This window comes from Haematobia irritans, chromosome 3 (assembly GCF_050003625.1).
Source record: "Haematobia irritans isolate KBUSLIRL chromosome 3, ASM5000362v1, whole genome shotgun sequence".
NCBI classification, from domain to species: Eukaryota; Metazoa; Arthropoda; class Insecta; order Diptera; family Muscidae; genus Haematobia; species Haematobia irritans.
The window spans coordinates 196002353-196015148 of record NC_134399.1 but is presented as its reverse complement, the minus strand read 5'-3'; the positions used below and the strand labels follow the sequence as shown (position 1 = coordinate 196015148).

General features: G+C 30.5%; 1 protein-coding gene across 1 annotated transcript in view; it reads left to right on the top strand.

The window, feature by feature from the left end:
• LOC142228963 (uncharacterized) overlaps positions 1-12796 on the top strand; it is a 92487-nt gene that overhangs the window by 27965 nt on the left and 51726 nt on the right. Inside the window, exons 6-10 of the mRNA XM_075299487.1 lie at positions 2674-2831; positions 2900-2986; positions 3046-3245; positions 3320-3670; positions 3731-3887. Of these exons, the coding sequence (XP_075155602.1) occupies positions 2674-2831; positions 2900-2986; positions 3046-3245; positions 3320-3670; positions 3731-3887 (953 nt within the window). The remainder of the gene's footprint in view (positions 1-2673; positions 2832-2899; positions 2987-3045; positions 3246-3319; positions 3671-3730; positions 3888-12796) is intronic.

Here is a 12796-nt window from a genome sequence, read left to right as displayed (position 1 = left end):
AAATTTTCTATTGAAATAATATTTTGACAAAATTATCGATAGAAATAAAAATTTGACAAAATTTTCTATAGAACTAAAATTTTGAGAAAATTTTCTATAGAAATTAAATTTTGAGAAAATTTTGTATAGAAATAAAATCTTGACAACATTTTTTATAGAAATAAAATTTTGATAAAAAAAATTACAGGGATAGCATTTTGAGAAAATTTTCTATAGAAATAAAATTTTGACAATATTTTTTACAGAACTAAAATTTTGACAAAATTTTCTATTGAAATAAAATTTTGAAAAAATTTTCTAAAGAAATAAAATTTTGACAAAATTATCTATAAAAATAAAATTTGATAAAATTTTCTCCAGATATAAAATTTTACAAAATTTTCTCTAGGAATAAAATTTGACAAAATTTTCTCTAGGAATAAAATTGTGACAAAAGTTTTCTATAGTATAATAAAATGTTGTATAAAGGGTGATTCTTTTGAGGTTAGGATTTTCATGCATTAGTATTTGACAGATCACGTGGGATTTCAGACATGGTGTCAAAGAGAAAGATGCTCAGTATGCTTTGACATTTCATCATGAATAGACTTACTAACGAGCAACGCTTGCAAATCATTGAATTTTATTACCAAAATCAGTGGCAGAAAATCCGCTTTTTTATCGACAAATTTTGTTCAGCGATGAGGCTCATTTCTGGTTGAATGGCTACGTAAATAAGCAAAATTGCCGCATTTGGAGTGAAGAGCAACCAGAAGCCGTTCAAGAACTGCCCATGCATCCCGAAAAATGCACTGTTTGGTGTGGTTTGTACGCTGGTGGAATCATTGGACCGTATTTTTTCAAAGATGCTGTTGGACGCAACGTTACGGTGAATGGCGATCGCTATCGTTCGATGCTAACAAACTTTTTGTTGCCAAAAATGGAAGAACTGAACTTGGTTGACATGTGGTTTCAACAAGATGGCGCTACATGCCACACAGCTCGCGATTCTATGGCCATTTTGAGGGAAAACTTCGGAGAACAATTCATCTCAAGAAATGGACCGGTAAGTTGGCCACCAAGATCATGCGATTTGACGCCTTTAGACTATTTTTTGTGGGGCTACGTCAAAGTCTACAGAAATAAGCCAGCAACTATTCCAGCTTTGGAAGACAACATTTCCGAAGAAATTCGGGCTATTCCGGCCGAAATGCTCGAAAAAGTTGCCCAAAATTGGACTTTCCGAATGGACCACCTAAGACGCAGCCGCGGTCAACATTTAAATGAAATTATCTTCAAAAAGTAAATGTCATGGACCAATCTAACGTTTCAAATAAAGAACCGATGAGATTTTGCAAATTTTATGCGTTTTTTTTTTTAAAAAAGTTATCAAGCTCTTAACAAATCACCCTTTACAAATACAATTTGGACAACATTTTCTGCAGAAATACAATTTTGACAAAATTTTCAATAAAAATGAATTATTTGCTTTTTAGAAAATTATCGATAGAAACAAAATTTTCACAAAATTTTCTATAGGTATAAAATTTTGAGACAATTTTCTATAGAAATAAAATTTTGACAAAATTTTTTATAGAGATAAAATTGTAACAAGACATTTTTACAGGAATAACATTTTGAGAAAACTTTCTATAGAAATAAAAGTTTGACATTTTTTATAAAAATAAAATTTTGACAACATTTTCTATGAAAATAAAATTTTGTAAAATTTTCTGTATAAATTTTTTATATAAGTATAATTTTGCCAAATAAAATTTTGAGAAAATTTTCTATAGAAATTAAATTTTGAGAAAATTTTCTATAGAAATAAAATTTTTACAAAATTTTCTATAGAAATAAAATTCTAACAAAATTTGCTATAGAAATACTATTTTGAGAAAACTTTTTATAGAAATAAAAATTCGACAAACATTTTCTATAGAAATAAAAATTTGACAAAATTTTCTATAGAAATAAAATTTTGACAAAATTTTCTATAGAAATAAAATGTTGACAAAATTTTCTATGGTAATAAAATTTTGACAAAATTTTCTATAGAAATAAAATTTAGAGAAAATTTTATATTGAAATAAAATTTTGACAAAATTTTCTATAGAAATAAAATTTTGACAAAATTTTCGATAGAAATAAAATTTTGACAAAATTTTGAAAAAATTTTCTATTGAAATAAAATGTTAAGAAAATTTTCTATAGCAATAAAATTTTAAGAAAATTTTCTATAGAAAAAAAAATTTGACAAAATTTTCTATAGAAATAAAATTTAGAGAAAATTTTCTATAGAAATAAAATTTTGAGAAAATTTTCTATAGAAATAAAATTTAGAGAAAATTATTTATTGAAATAAAGTTTTGACAAAATTTTCTATAGAAATTAAATTTTGTCAAAATTTTCTATAGAAATAAAATTTTGACAAAATTTTTTATTAAAATAAAATTTTGACAAAATTTTTTATAGAAATAAAATTTTGACAAAATTTGCTATATAAATAAAATTTTGACAAAATTTTCTATAGAAATAAAAATTTGACAAAATTCGCTATATAAATAAAATTTTGAGAAAATTTGCTATAGAAATAAAGTTTTGACAAAATTTTCTATAGAAATAAAATAAATTTTGGCAAAAATTTTGAAGTAAATTTTACACTCACTGTAGTATTTGTTTAACCTTTTCCAGATCCTCCAAGAACTCAATGAGGCCCTCACGGATAAAACGAAACCACCATACATTCTCACCGATCTCTCTAAACTGAAGACAGATATACGTGTTTTGCTCAAAGATTATCTGGATGATTTCACCTACAAGACTATGTCCCACGTGGAAAGGGATATGGAGTATGTCAAACTAACGATTTTATTGAAGATTTAATCAAATTTGATTACTGTTTCAATTCTTTTCCCAGAATTGATCGTCCTGGTGTTTCCAAACATATTTATGATTCAGAAGTTTATAAGAGCTTTATATGGACATTCTCTAAAGATGCTCAAATGTAAGTTTGTAGTACTCGCCTTTGTCGCCATTTTTGATCGATAATATTTTGTATTTAAGCTCTCTAAGTGCAAAACCACGTATAGGAGAACAAAATCTTCATAATGAGATAGATTTCCCTTTGATGACAATGCAACTTTCTTTACCACCTTCGGTGAGTCTCTATAGTTCAGCCCTCAGAGGATTATGGCTGAATTATGATCATTTAAGTGACTATTGTCCCAGTTTTAATTTAAGGAGACCAAGATCACAGAATATAAGTAAGAGAATAACAAGAAATACCAGCTAAGTCAGTCACACTATTTAAAGATTTTCCTTTTTGTTTTCTTGACAGATATCTTATATCAAACCAAAAAGGAATGGCGTAAACGTAAAGAAATTCTTCAAAATATGTTGGATGAATGTTCCAAAGAAATTCCCCTAAAAGAATTGGAACAATTCGAACAAGAAGGAAATAATCAAAAATCCCGAGAGAAAACTTTAGACGTTGACAAACTCTATTTGGAATACGAAGATGAATTGACAAAAATGCGTAGAAAATTGATAGGACCCGAGGGATTTGGTCTAATGGAGACTGATGTTAATTTACGCAAATATCGTATCATTGGAGGAGTCTATTGTTTGGATTATTTGGAGACTCCCCAACAAGATAAACAATTAAATGCCAGATCCTTTATAAGAACCAGTAAGTATGAAGGTAGAATGAAGATGGACACAAGGTTCATTAAATTTCCTTACCGAACAGTTGTAGCTCCCAATAAACTCACACACAAAGTCTATTATCAAACCTATAAGCCACCACCACCTACTTTGCCTGGGGTACGAAGGTTGCCAGAGGAAATAGAAGCTGAAATGCGTATGGTTGAGGCTGCATTGGACAAATTGGCCATGGTTACGGTGGAGTAAGTTAATTTGCAAAAAAAAAAAAAAAACAAATAAAATAACAAGCACCTAAATCGATATTCTCTTTAAACAGAAAAATTATCACCAACATTTTTTAATTTAATATTTTTTTTAATTTGTTTTTAAATTAAAATATTAATTAAACCAATTTGAATTTTTAATCAAAGCCAAATTAATCACATAGATAAAAATTAATTTATTTTGTTAATAGAAATTGCGTCTATCACGAAAATGATAGTGTGAATTACAAAATTATTTAGAAATAAACATATACCTGATAAAAAAATAATTATTTTTCTTCAGCACTTTCAATTATTTTTTTTTTTAATTTACCATATTCAATTAAAAATCCTATTGATTTTTTGGTGGCAAAACTAAATTAATTTTTAAAAATAAATAATTGTTGTATTATTCTATAAATTGCTTTAATCACGAAAATCATAGCATGAATCAAAAAATTATTTAGAAATAAACATATACCTGATAAAAAAGTAATTATTTGTCTTGAGCACTTTCAATTAATTTTTTAATTTACCATATTCAATTAAAAACCCTAGTGATTTTTGGTGGCAAAACTAAATTAATTTTTTAACAATTAATAATTTTTGTATTATTTTATATAATTAGTTTTTATATTTAATATTCAATTATATATTTATTTTCAATAATATTATACCTTTTTTTGCTTTTAAATATTTTTTATTGAATTAAATAAATAATAATAAATGATTAATGATTAATAATGATGACAAATGATTAATAATTATTGATTTAATTAAAACTATAACTAATTTTTAATGTTATTCAATTAATTACTTTTAGATTAGAGTTAGAAAGTTAATTAGTAAGTTAATGATATTTTTCCTGTGAACCAGCACACTAACTTCAGAAAATAATATGACCAAAAATTTCTCTAATTAAAATTTTAATGGAATTGGAATAACTTTTGCTGATTCAATATTTTTTTTTATCAAAACAAAAATCAGTCATGCAGATACATTTTTTTTGTTATTCAATCACGAAAATGTTTATAAACTTTTCCATTATAATTATAGTTGTTTTTATACTCTCCACCATAGGATGGGGCGTATATTAACTTTGTCATTCCGTTTGTAACGCATCAAAATATTGCTCTAAGACCCCATAAAGTAAGAAATTCTGAGTCCATCTAAGCATACCTGTCCGTCCGTCTGTTGAAATCGCGCTAACTTCCGAACGAAACAAGCTACCGACTTGAATCTTGGCATTTGTAGTTGTAATTGATGTAGGTCGCCCGAGTACAAATTGAGGGATCTAATTCGATACAATTAGGTATGAGTAGATCCGAAAAATGGTAAGATATAATGGTATTGCAAATGGACCATATTGGACCACTTTTACGTATAGCCCCTATATAAACGGACCCCCAAATTTGGCTTGCGGAGCCTCTAAGAGAAGCAAATTTCATCCGATCCGGCTGAAATTTGGTACATGGTGTTAGTATATGGTCTCTAGTGATCATGCAAAAATTGGTCCACATCGGTCCATAATTATATATAGCCCCCATATAAACCGATCAGCAGATTTGACCTCCGGAGCCTCTTGAAAGACTAAAATTCATCTGATTCAGTTGATATTTGGCACGTGGTGTTAATATATGGTATCCACCAACCATGCAGGAATTGGTTCATATCAGTCCATAATTATATATAGTCCCATATAAACCGATCCCCAGATTTGACCTCCTGTGTCTTTTGGAGAAGCAAATTTCATCCGATCGTGTTGAAATTTGGTACGTGGTGGTAGTATATGATATTTAATAAACATGCCAAAAGTGGTCCATATCAGTCCATAATCATATATAGCCCCCATATAAACCGATCCCGAGATATGGTTTTGGAGCATCTTGAAGGAGCAAATTTCATCCGAGTTGAAATTTGGTACATTGTGCTAGTATATGGCCGTTAACAACCATGCCTAACTAGGCATCCCCAAGCACACAAAAATTGGCCCATATCAAGTTCATAATTTTATATAGCCCACATATAAGCGACTCCCATATTTCAATTTTCATGTCGATTCGTAATTATTTGTAGACTTACCTATACATAACTTTTTTGTCTAATATATACCACGTATGGACTAACTCAACTAACTTCTCACGATGTGAAGAAGTTTTATGATACCACAACCCAAGTAATTCGATTGTGGATGACAGTCTTTCGTAGAAGTTTCAACGCAATCCATGGTGGAGGGGTACATAAGATAAGGCCGAACTTACGGACGTATATACTTGTCTTAATTTGAAAATTTTATAATTTTTTCTTTCTTCTGTGTGAAAAACTATTTCATTCAATTATGTTTTTATTAGAATATTTTTTTGGTGATGTACTTAAAATCCTAATTGGAAATTTTTTGGTAATACATTTTTCTGTCCATTGTGCCAAATAGTTATTTTACAACTTTTTTTTTTTACAAAGAAATTGCTGCTATCACGAAAATGATACAATCACAACAAAATTGTAACTGCATTAATTACAGGTGAAAAATAAAATTGGTACAATTAACTTTTTAATCAAATGAAAAAATTAATTTAGTTAATTAGTTTAGTTGGTCTTTTGTTTCCAATTCTGAGTTTATTACTCCAAATAATGTCAATAAGTTATTTGAAATAGAAGTAATCGATAGGTTTTTTGGCTTAAATCTAATACAGATAAATAAGTATTTTAACCGCTTGAATAAAATCTTAGATCTCATTTTTATACCCACCACCATAGGATGGGGGGTATATTAACTTTGTCATTCCGTTTGTAACACATCGAAATATTGCTCTAAGACCCCATAAAGTATATATATTCTGGGTCATGGTGAAATTCTGAGTCGATCTGAGCATGTCCGTCCGTCCGTCCGTCCGTCTGTTGAAATCACGCTAACTTCCGAATGAAACAAGCTATCGACTTGAAACTTGGCACAAGTAGTTGTTATCGATGTAGGTCGGATGGTATTGAAAATGGGCCATATCGGTCCACTTTGACGTATAGCCCCCATATAAAGGGACCCTCAGATTTGGCTTGTGGAGCCTCTAACAGAAGCATATTTCATCCGATTTGGCTGAAATTTGGTATATGGTGTTGGTATATGGTCTCCAACAACCATGCAGAAATTGGTCCACATCGGTCCATAATTATATATAGCCCCCATATAAACCGATCCCCATATTTGGCTTGCGGAGCCTCAAAGAGAAGAAAATTTTATCCGATCCGGCTGAAATTTGGTACATGGTGTTGGTATATGGTCTCTAACAACCGTGCAAAAATTGGTCCATATCGGTCCTTAATTATATATAGCCCCCATATAAACCGATCCCCAGATTTGGCTTGTGGAGCCTCTAAGAGAAGCATATTTCATCCGATCCGGCTGAAATTTGGTACATGGTGTTGGTATATGGTCTCTAACAACCATGAAAAAATTGGTCCACATCGGTCTATAATTATATATAGACCCCATATAAACCGATCTCCAGATTTGGCTTGCGAAGCCTCAAAGAGAAGCAAATTTCATCCGATCCGCCTGAAATTTGGTACATGATATTGGTATATGGTCTTTAACAACCATGCAAAAATTGGTCCACATCGGTTCATAATTATATATAGCCCCCATATAAACCGATCCCCAGATTTGGCTTGCGAAGTCTCCAAGAGAAGCAAATTTCATCCAATCCGGTTGTAATTTGGAACATAGTGTTAGTATATGATCTTTAACAACCGTGCCAGAATTGGTCCATATCGGTCCATAATTATATATAGCCCCCATATAAAACGCTCTCCAGATTTGACCTCCGGAGCCTCTTGGAGGAGCAAAATTCATCCGATCCGGTTCAAATTAGGAACGTGGTGTTAGTATATGATCAGTAACAACCATACCAAAATTGGTCCAATCACACAAAAATTGGTCCATATCGGTTCATAATCATGGTTGCCACTAGAGCCAAAAATAATCTACCAAGATTTTATTGCTATAGAAGATTTTGTCAAAATTTTTATTTCTATAGAAAATTTTGTGAAAATTTTATTTCTATAGAAAATTTTGTTAAAATTTTATTTCTGTAGAAAATTTTGTCAAAATTTTATGTCTACTTTGTCAAACTGAATTATATATACCACGTATGGACTTACATACAATTTAGAAGATGGTGTTAGGAGGTTTTAAGATACCTTGCCATCGGCAAGCGTTACCGCAACTTAAGTAATTCGATTCTGGATGGCAGTGTTTAGAAGAAGTTTCTACGCAATCCATGATGGAGGGTACATAAGCTTCGGCCTGGCCTAACTTACGGCCGTATATACTTGTTATTAGTTGTGATTTGAAATATGAAATCAATGAGTCATTAAATGCTTTATGTAGTACTGACATGCACCATGTACCTTTAGAAGTTAATGTAAGTTTTTATACATATTCTGAAATTAAAGCTTTCCATACGCTTCCGGAGTTCAAAAAATGTAATTTTGAATGTGTTAGTAGCCTTATTGGAGATATAAATTGGCCTTTGCTCTTTCTGGATTGTAATTTAGATGAATGTTTCGATAAATTTACTTCTAAAATAAGGGAAATTATTTCTGATAATACGCCTTCTGTTAGACCGCAAGTGCATAAGTTACCATGGTATACAGTAGGTTTGAAGAAATTGAAAAATAAACGCAATAAATTGTATAAGATTTTCAAATGTAATAACTCTCTTTTTAATAAACAAAATTATGAACGTTGCTCACGAGAATTTAATTTTCTGAATAAATTTCTATACAGGCAGTATATTATGAAAATTGAAAGTGATATTAAGTATAATCCAAAATGTTTCTGGTCGTTCGTAAACTCTAAACGGAAGAGTTCTGAATATCCGTTGCGTATGCATTTACATGACCGGGTTTCTAACTCTATTATGCAGTCTGTGGATCTATTTGCTGACTTCTTCAAATCAAATTTTATCCCTGATGTTTGTAATAACGGGCACTATGAATTACCTAGTTCTATTGTCAATTTTGGGGATCTGGTGCTAAGTATTGAAGATATTCTCTTTGGTATCACTAAACTCAAATCTTCCTATAAAATGGATGTTGATGGTTTTTGTGGTTCTTTTATTAAGAACTGTTCTGTAGCTTTGGCTTATCCACTATTATTGTTGTTCAACAAGTCTCTCCAGTTGGGCTATTTCATAGATGATTGGAAGTTAGCATCGCTTACTCCAATTTTTAAAAAGGGTGCGAAAGATGACATATGTAATTATAGACCGATATCGAAATTGTCTAATATAAGTAAGATTTTTGAGCACATTGTTTTCGAGAAAACTTATTTTTTGGTAAGGCCTAGTTTATCTCCGTTCCAGCATGGTTTGGTTCGTAATCGGTCAACAGTGACTAATTTGGCGGGTTTTTCTCAATACTGCATTTCAAGTTTTGAATCTGGATTTCAGGTGGATGCTGCATATTTAGATATGTCTAAGGCGTTTGATAAAGTGTCAATTTCATTGCTTATTAGTAAATAGTATTCATTTGGATTTCATTCCATTTTTTTAGAATGGATGGCCTCTTATCTGAGAAACCGTATGTACTATGTCTCAGTGGATGGTTTTAAGTCCTACTTATTTACTGCTAGTTCTGGGATTCCACAAGGTAGTGTATTGGGACCCTTACTATTTGTTATATTCATTAATGATATAAGTACGTATGTAAATTGGTCGAGTATTCTTCTTTATGCTGATGATCTCAAGCTATTTTTGCGCATATCTTCGGTTAGAGATTTGTTTCGTCTTCAAGAGGATTTGAGAAATATAGCTGATTGGTGTAATATGAATCTACTTGAAATCAACATTCAGAAATGTAATGTTATTTCTTACTATAAATGCAGGAATCCCATTTTTTATAACTATACGTTAAATGGATTTGTTTTGAGTAGGGTTGAGGAGATAAAGGATCTTGGTGTAATTCATGATTCTAAATTCACTTTTACCCGCCATTGATTATATTGTCCCAAGGGCATATTCATTGCTTGCTTTCATCAAGAGAAATTGTAGAGATTTCAAGGATCCTTATTCAGTTAAGTTAGTATTTACTGCTTTAGTTAGGTCTAAATTGGAATATTGTGCTTTTGTTTGGAGTCCTTATTATGGAATACATTCTCAAAGACTTGAAAGGATTCAGAGGAAATTTATAAATTTTGCAGTATACCCTCTTAATTTTTCTGTACCGCATCCTACTTATGAAGCAAAATGTTGTTTAATTCATATGAAAACTTTGGCTAATAGGCGTTGTTATTTGCCTTTAATATTCATTTATAAACTTATTTCTGGTGACATAGATTGCCCGTGTTTACTTGAAAATATTTGCTTCAGGGTTCCTCTAAGAACATTGCGTAGTAGTGAATTGTTTCATATACCCCATCATAGGACTAATTATGGTTCCAATGAACCAATGAGTCGTGCATTGGCTGAATTAAATAATTTCTCCAATGAGGATATTGATATATTTGATAAATTTTCTAAATTTGTTAATATTCTAGATTTAATATATTTTTAGTTTTAAGTAGTCTGTAAGGAATGTTATATTTCCATAGACTTGAATAAATAAATAAATAAAATGATTGAGGATTTTTACTATTTTTAGTTAAAATATTAAATTTAGTATTTTAATGAAGTAAAAAAAAATATTTCCAATTCAAATTTATTTTATTAAAACAAAAAAAAAATTGTAATAGAAAATATTTAAATTATTTATTATCCCAGCAAAAAAAAAAGCGTCGCCAAAAAAGTAGTGAAAATTTTCTTTTTGGATCCATAATTGGTGCAAAATTTGCGCAGAAGCGATGAATTTAACATGGACTTATCATAGGACGGATGCCGACCATTTCAACCGCCGTTGCATTGAATTTGCATTACTTCTTACGGTGTGGTCCGAATTCAATGTTTTGGATGTGATTTATAAAATTTTGTGATATTTTGCCAATTAAATACTTTTCACAATTTTTTTATGATTTTTAATACATTCTAATGCTTGTCTAAAACGTTTAATTTCAAATATTTTCAAAAAATCGCAATTTGTCTAGAATGGATTTATAATTTTTTTCGACAACATGTAAATAATTTGTACCATTTAAATACTTCCTACTCTCTTTTTAACACATTTGAAACAAAATAATTTAAAATTTCTTATTAAAACAAGTATGTAAAGTCTAACTATATTATACCCTTCACCCCTATGTAGGCCAAAATTTGTGTTACCATCTCAACTACTTCACATTTGCTGGAAGCTATATAAAGGAGACAATTTTTTTACTTCCATAAAATATCTAGAATTAAAATTTAAATCGGCTAACGCTATCCAATTAATTGGAGGAAACTTCCATTGAAAATGGGTCTAAAATTTGTAACAGTCAACCATATTTCCCCAACTCTGGTGTACGTATATATGGGAGCTATATATAATCTGAACCGATTTTGACTAAGTTTGATGTGTATAGTTAGAATGATCTATCTATGCGAAATTTCACGTAAATGGGAGTATAATTTTGGCCCCCCTGGTCATATGAGTGCAAATCGGACGGAAGATATATATGGGAGCCATATCTAAATCTGAACCGATTTCAACAAAATTTGCCACAATTACCTATACTACTAAACTTACTCCTTGTGCGATATTTGAAGCACATCACGGCAAAACCCTGGATTTTGAGGCCATATAAGTTCAAATCGGACCAAAGATATATATGGGAGCTATATCTAAATCTGAATCGATTTTGACCATATTTGGCACATACAATAGTATCGTTAAAAGTACCGCTTGTGCAAAATTTGAAGCACGACAGGGCAAAACTCTGGCTTTTGAGACCATATAAGTCCAAATCGGGCGAAAGATATATATTTTAGCTATATCTAAATTTGAACCGATTTCAATCAAATTTACCAAGCATTGGTCATGTCAATTCTACCCTCTGTGCAAAATTTCACGAAGATCGGTAGTAAACTTTGGCCTCTGTGGTCATATGAGTCTAAATCGGACGAAAGATATATATGGGAGCTATATCTAAATCTGAACCGATTTGGCTGATATTTTGCAAGATTTTCGAGATTCATAAAATATTTGGATGTACGATATTTCAAGAAAATCGGTTGATAAACACGCTAACTATGACCAAATCGGGGATAAATATATAAGGCAACTATATCTAAATCTGAACCGATTTTTTTCAAAACCAATAGCGATTGTCTCTGTCCAAAGAAACGGCCCTATGCCAAATTTGAGGACGATCGGACTTAAATTGCGAGCTGTACTTTTTGCACAAAATTACATATACAGACAGACGGACGGACAGACAGACAGACGGACATCGCTAAATCGACTCAGAATTTAATTCTAAGCCGATCGCTATACTAAAAGATGGGTCTATGGCCACTATTTCGTGGCGTTACATACAAATGCACAAACTTATTATACCCTGTACCACAGTAGTGGTGAAGGGTATAAATATGAAAAATGTGAGTTTTAAAGAATTGAATCAAAAGAACTTCCTGTGAAGTTAAAATAAAGAACATCTTTGGGAGGGAATTTTTATAAGAACTTCCAATTTTTTTGCTGGGATATTTTTTATATGAAATATTTTAATTTTATATTTATATTTATTTATACATATCTTTTTTTAATTTTATTAGAGTTGATACGATTTAGCTCTTTTTTATGGATTTTTAGATTATAATTATAGCTGAATTTTTGTGTGTATAAGAAGCTAAAAAATCCAATAAATAATTAAATAGTAATAAAACCTACTAATTTAGAACAAAATGTTCAATAACATACATAATTGATGCCATTTTCTGTTTTATTAAAACGGTAATTGGGACAATTTGTATTTTTAATAAAAATCGCAATTATCATTTTAACTG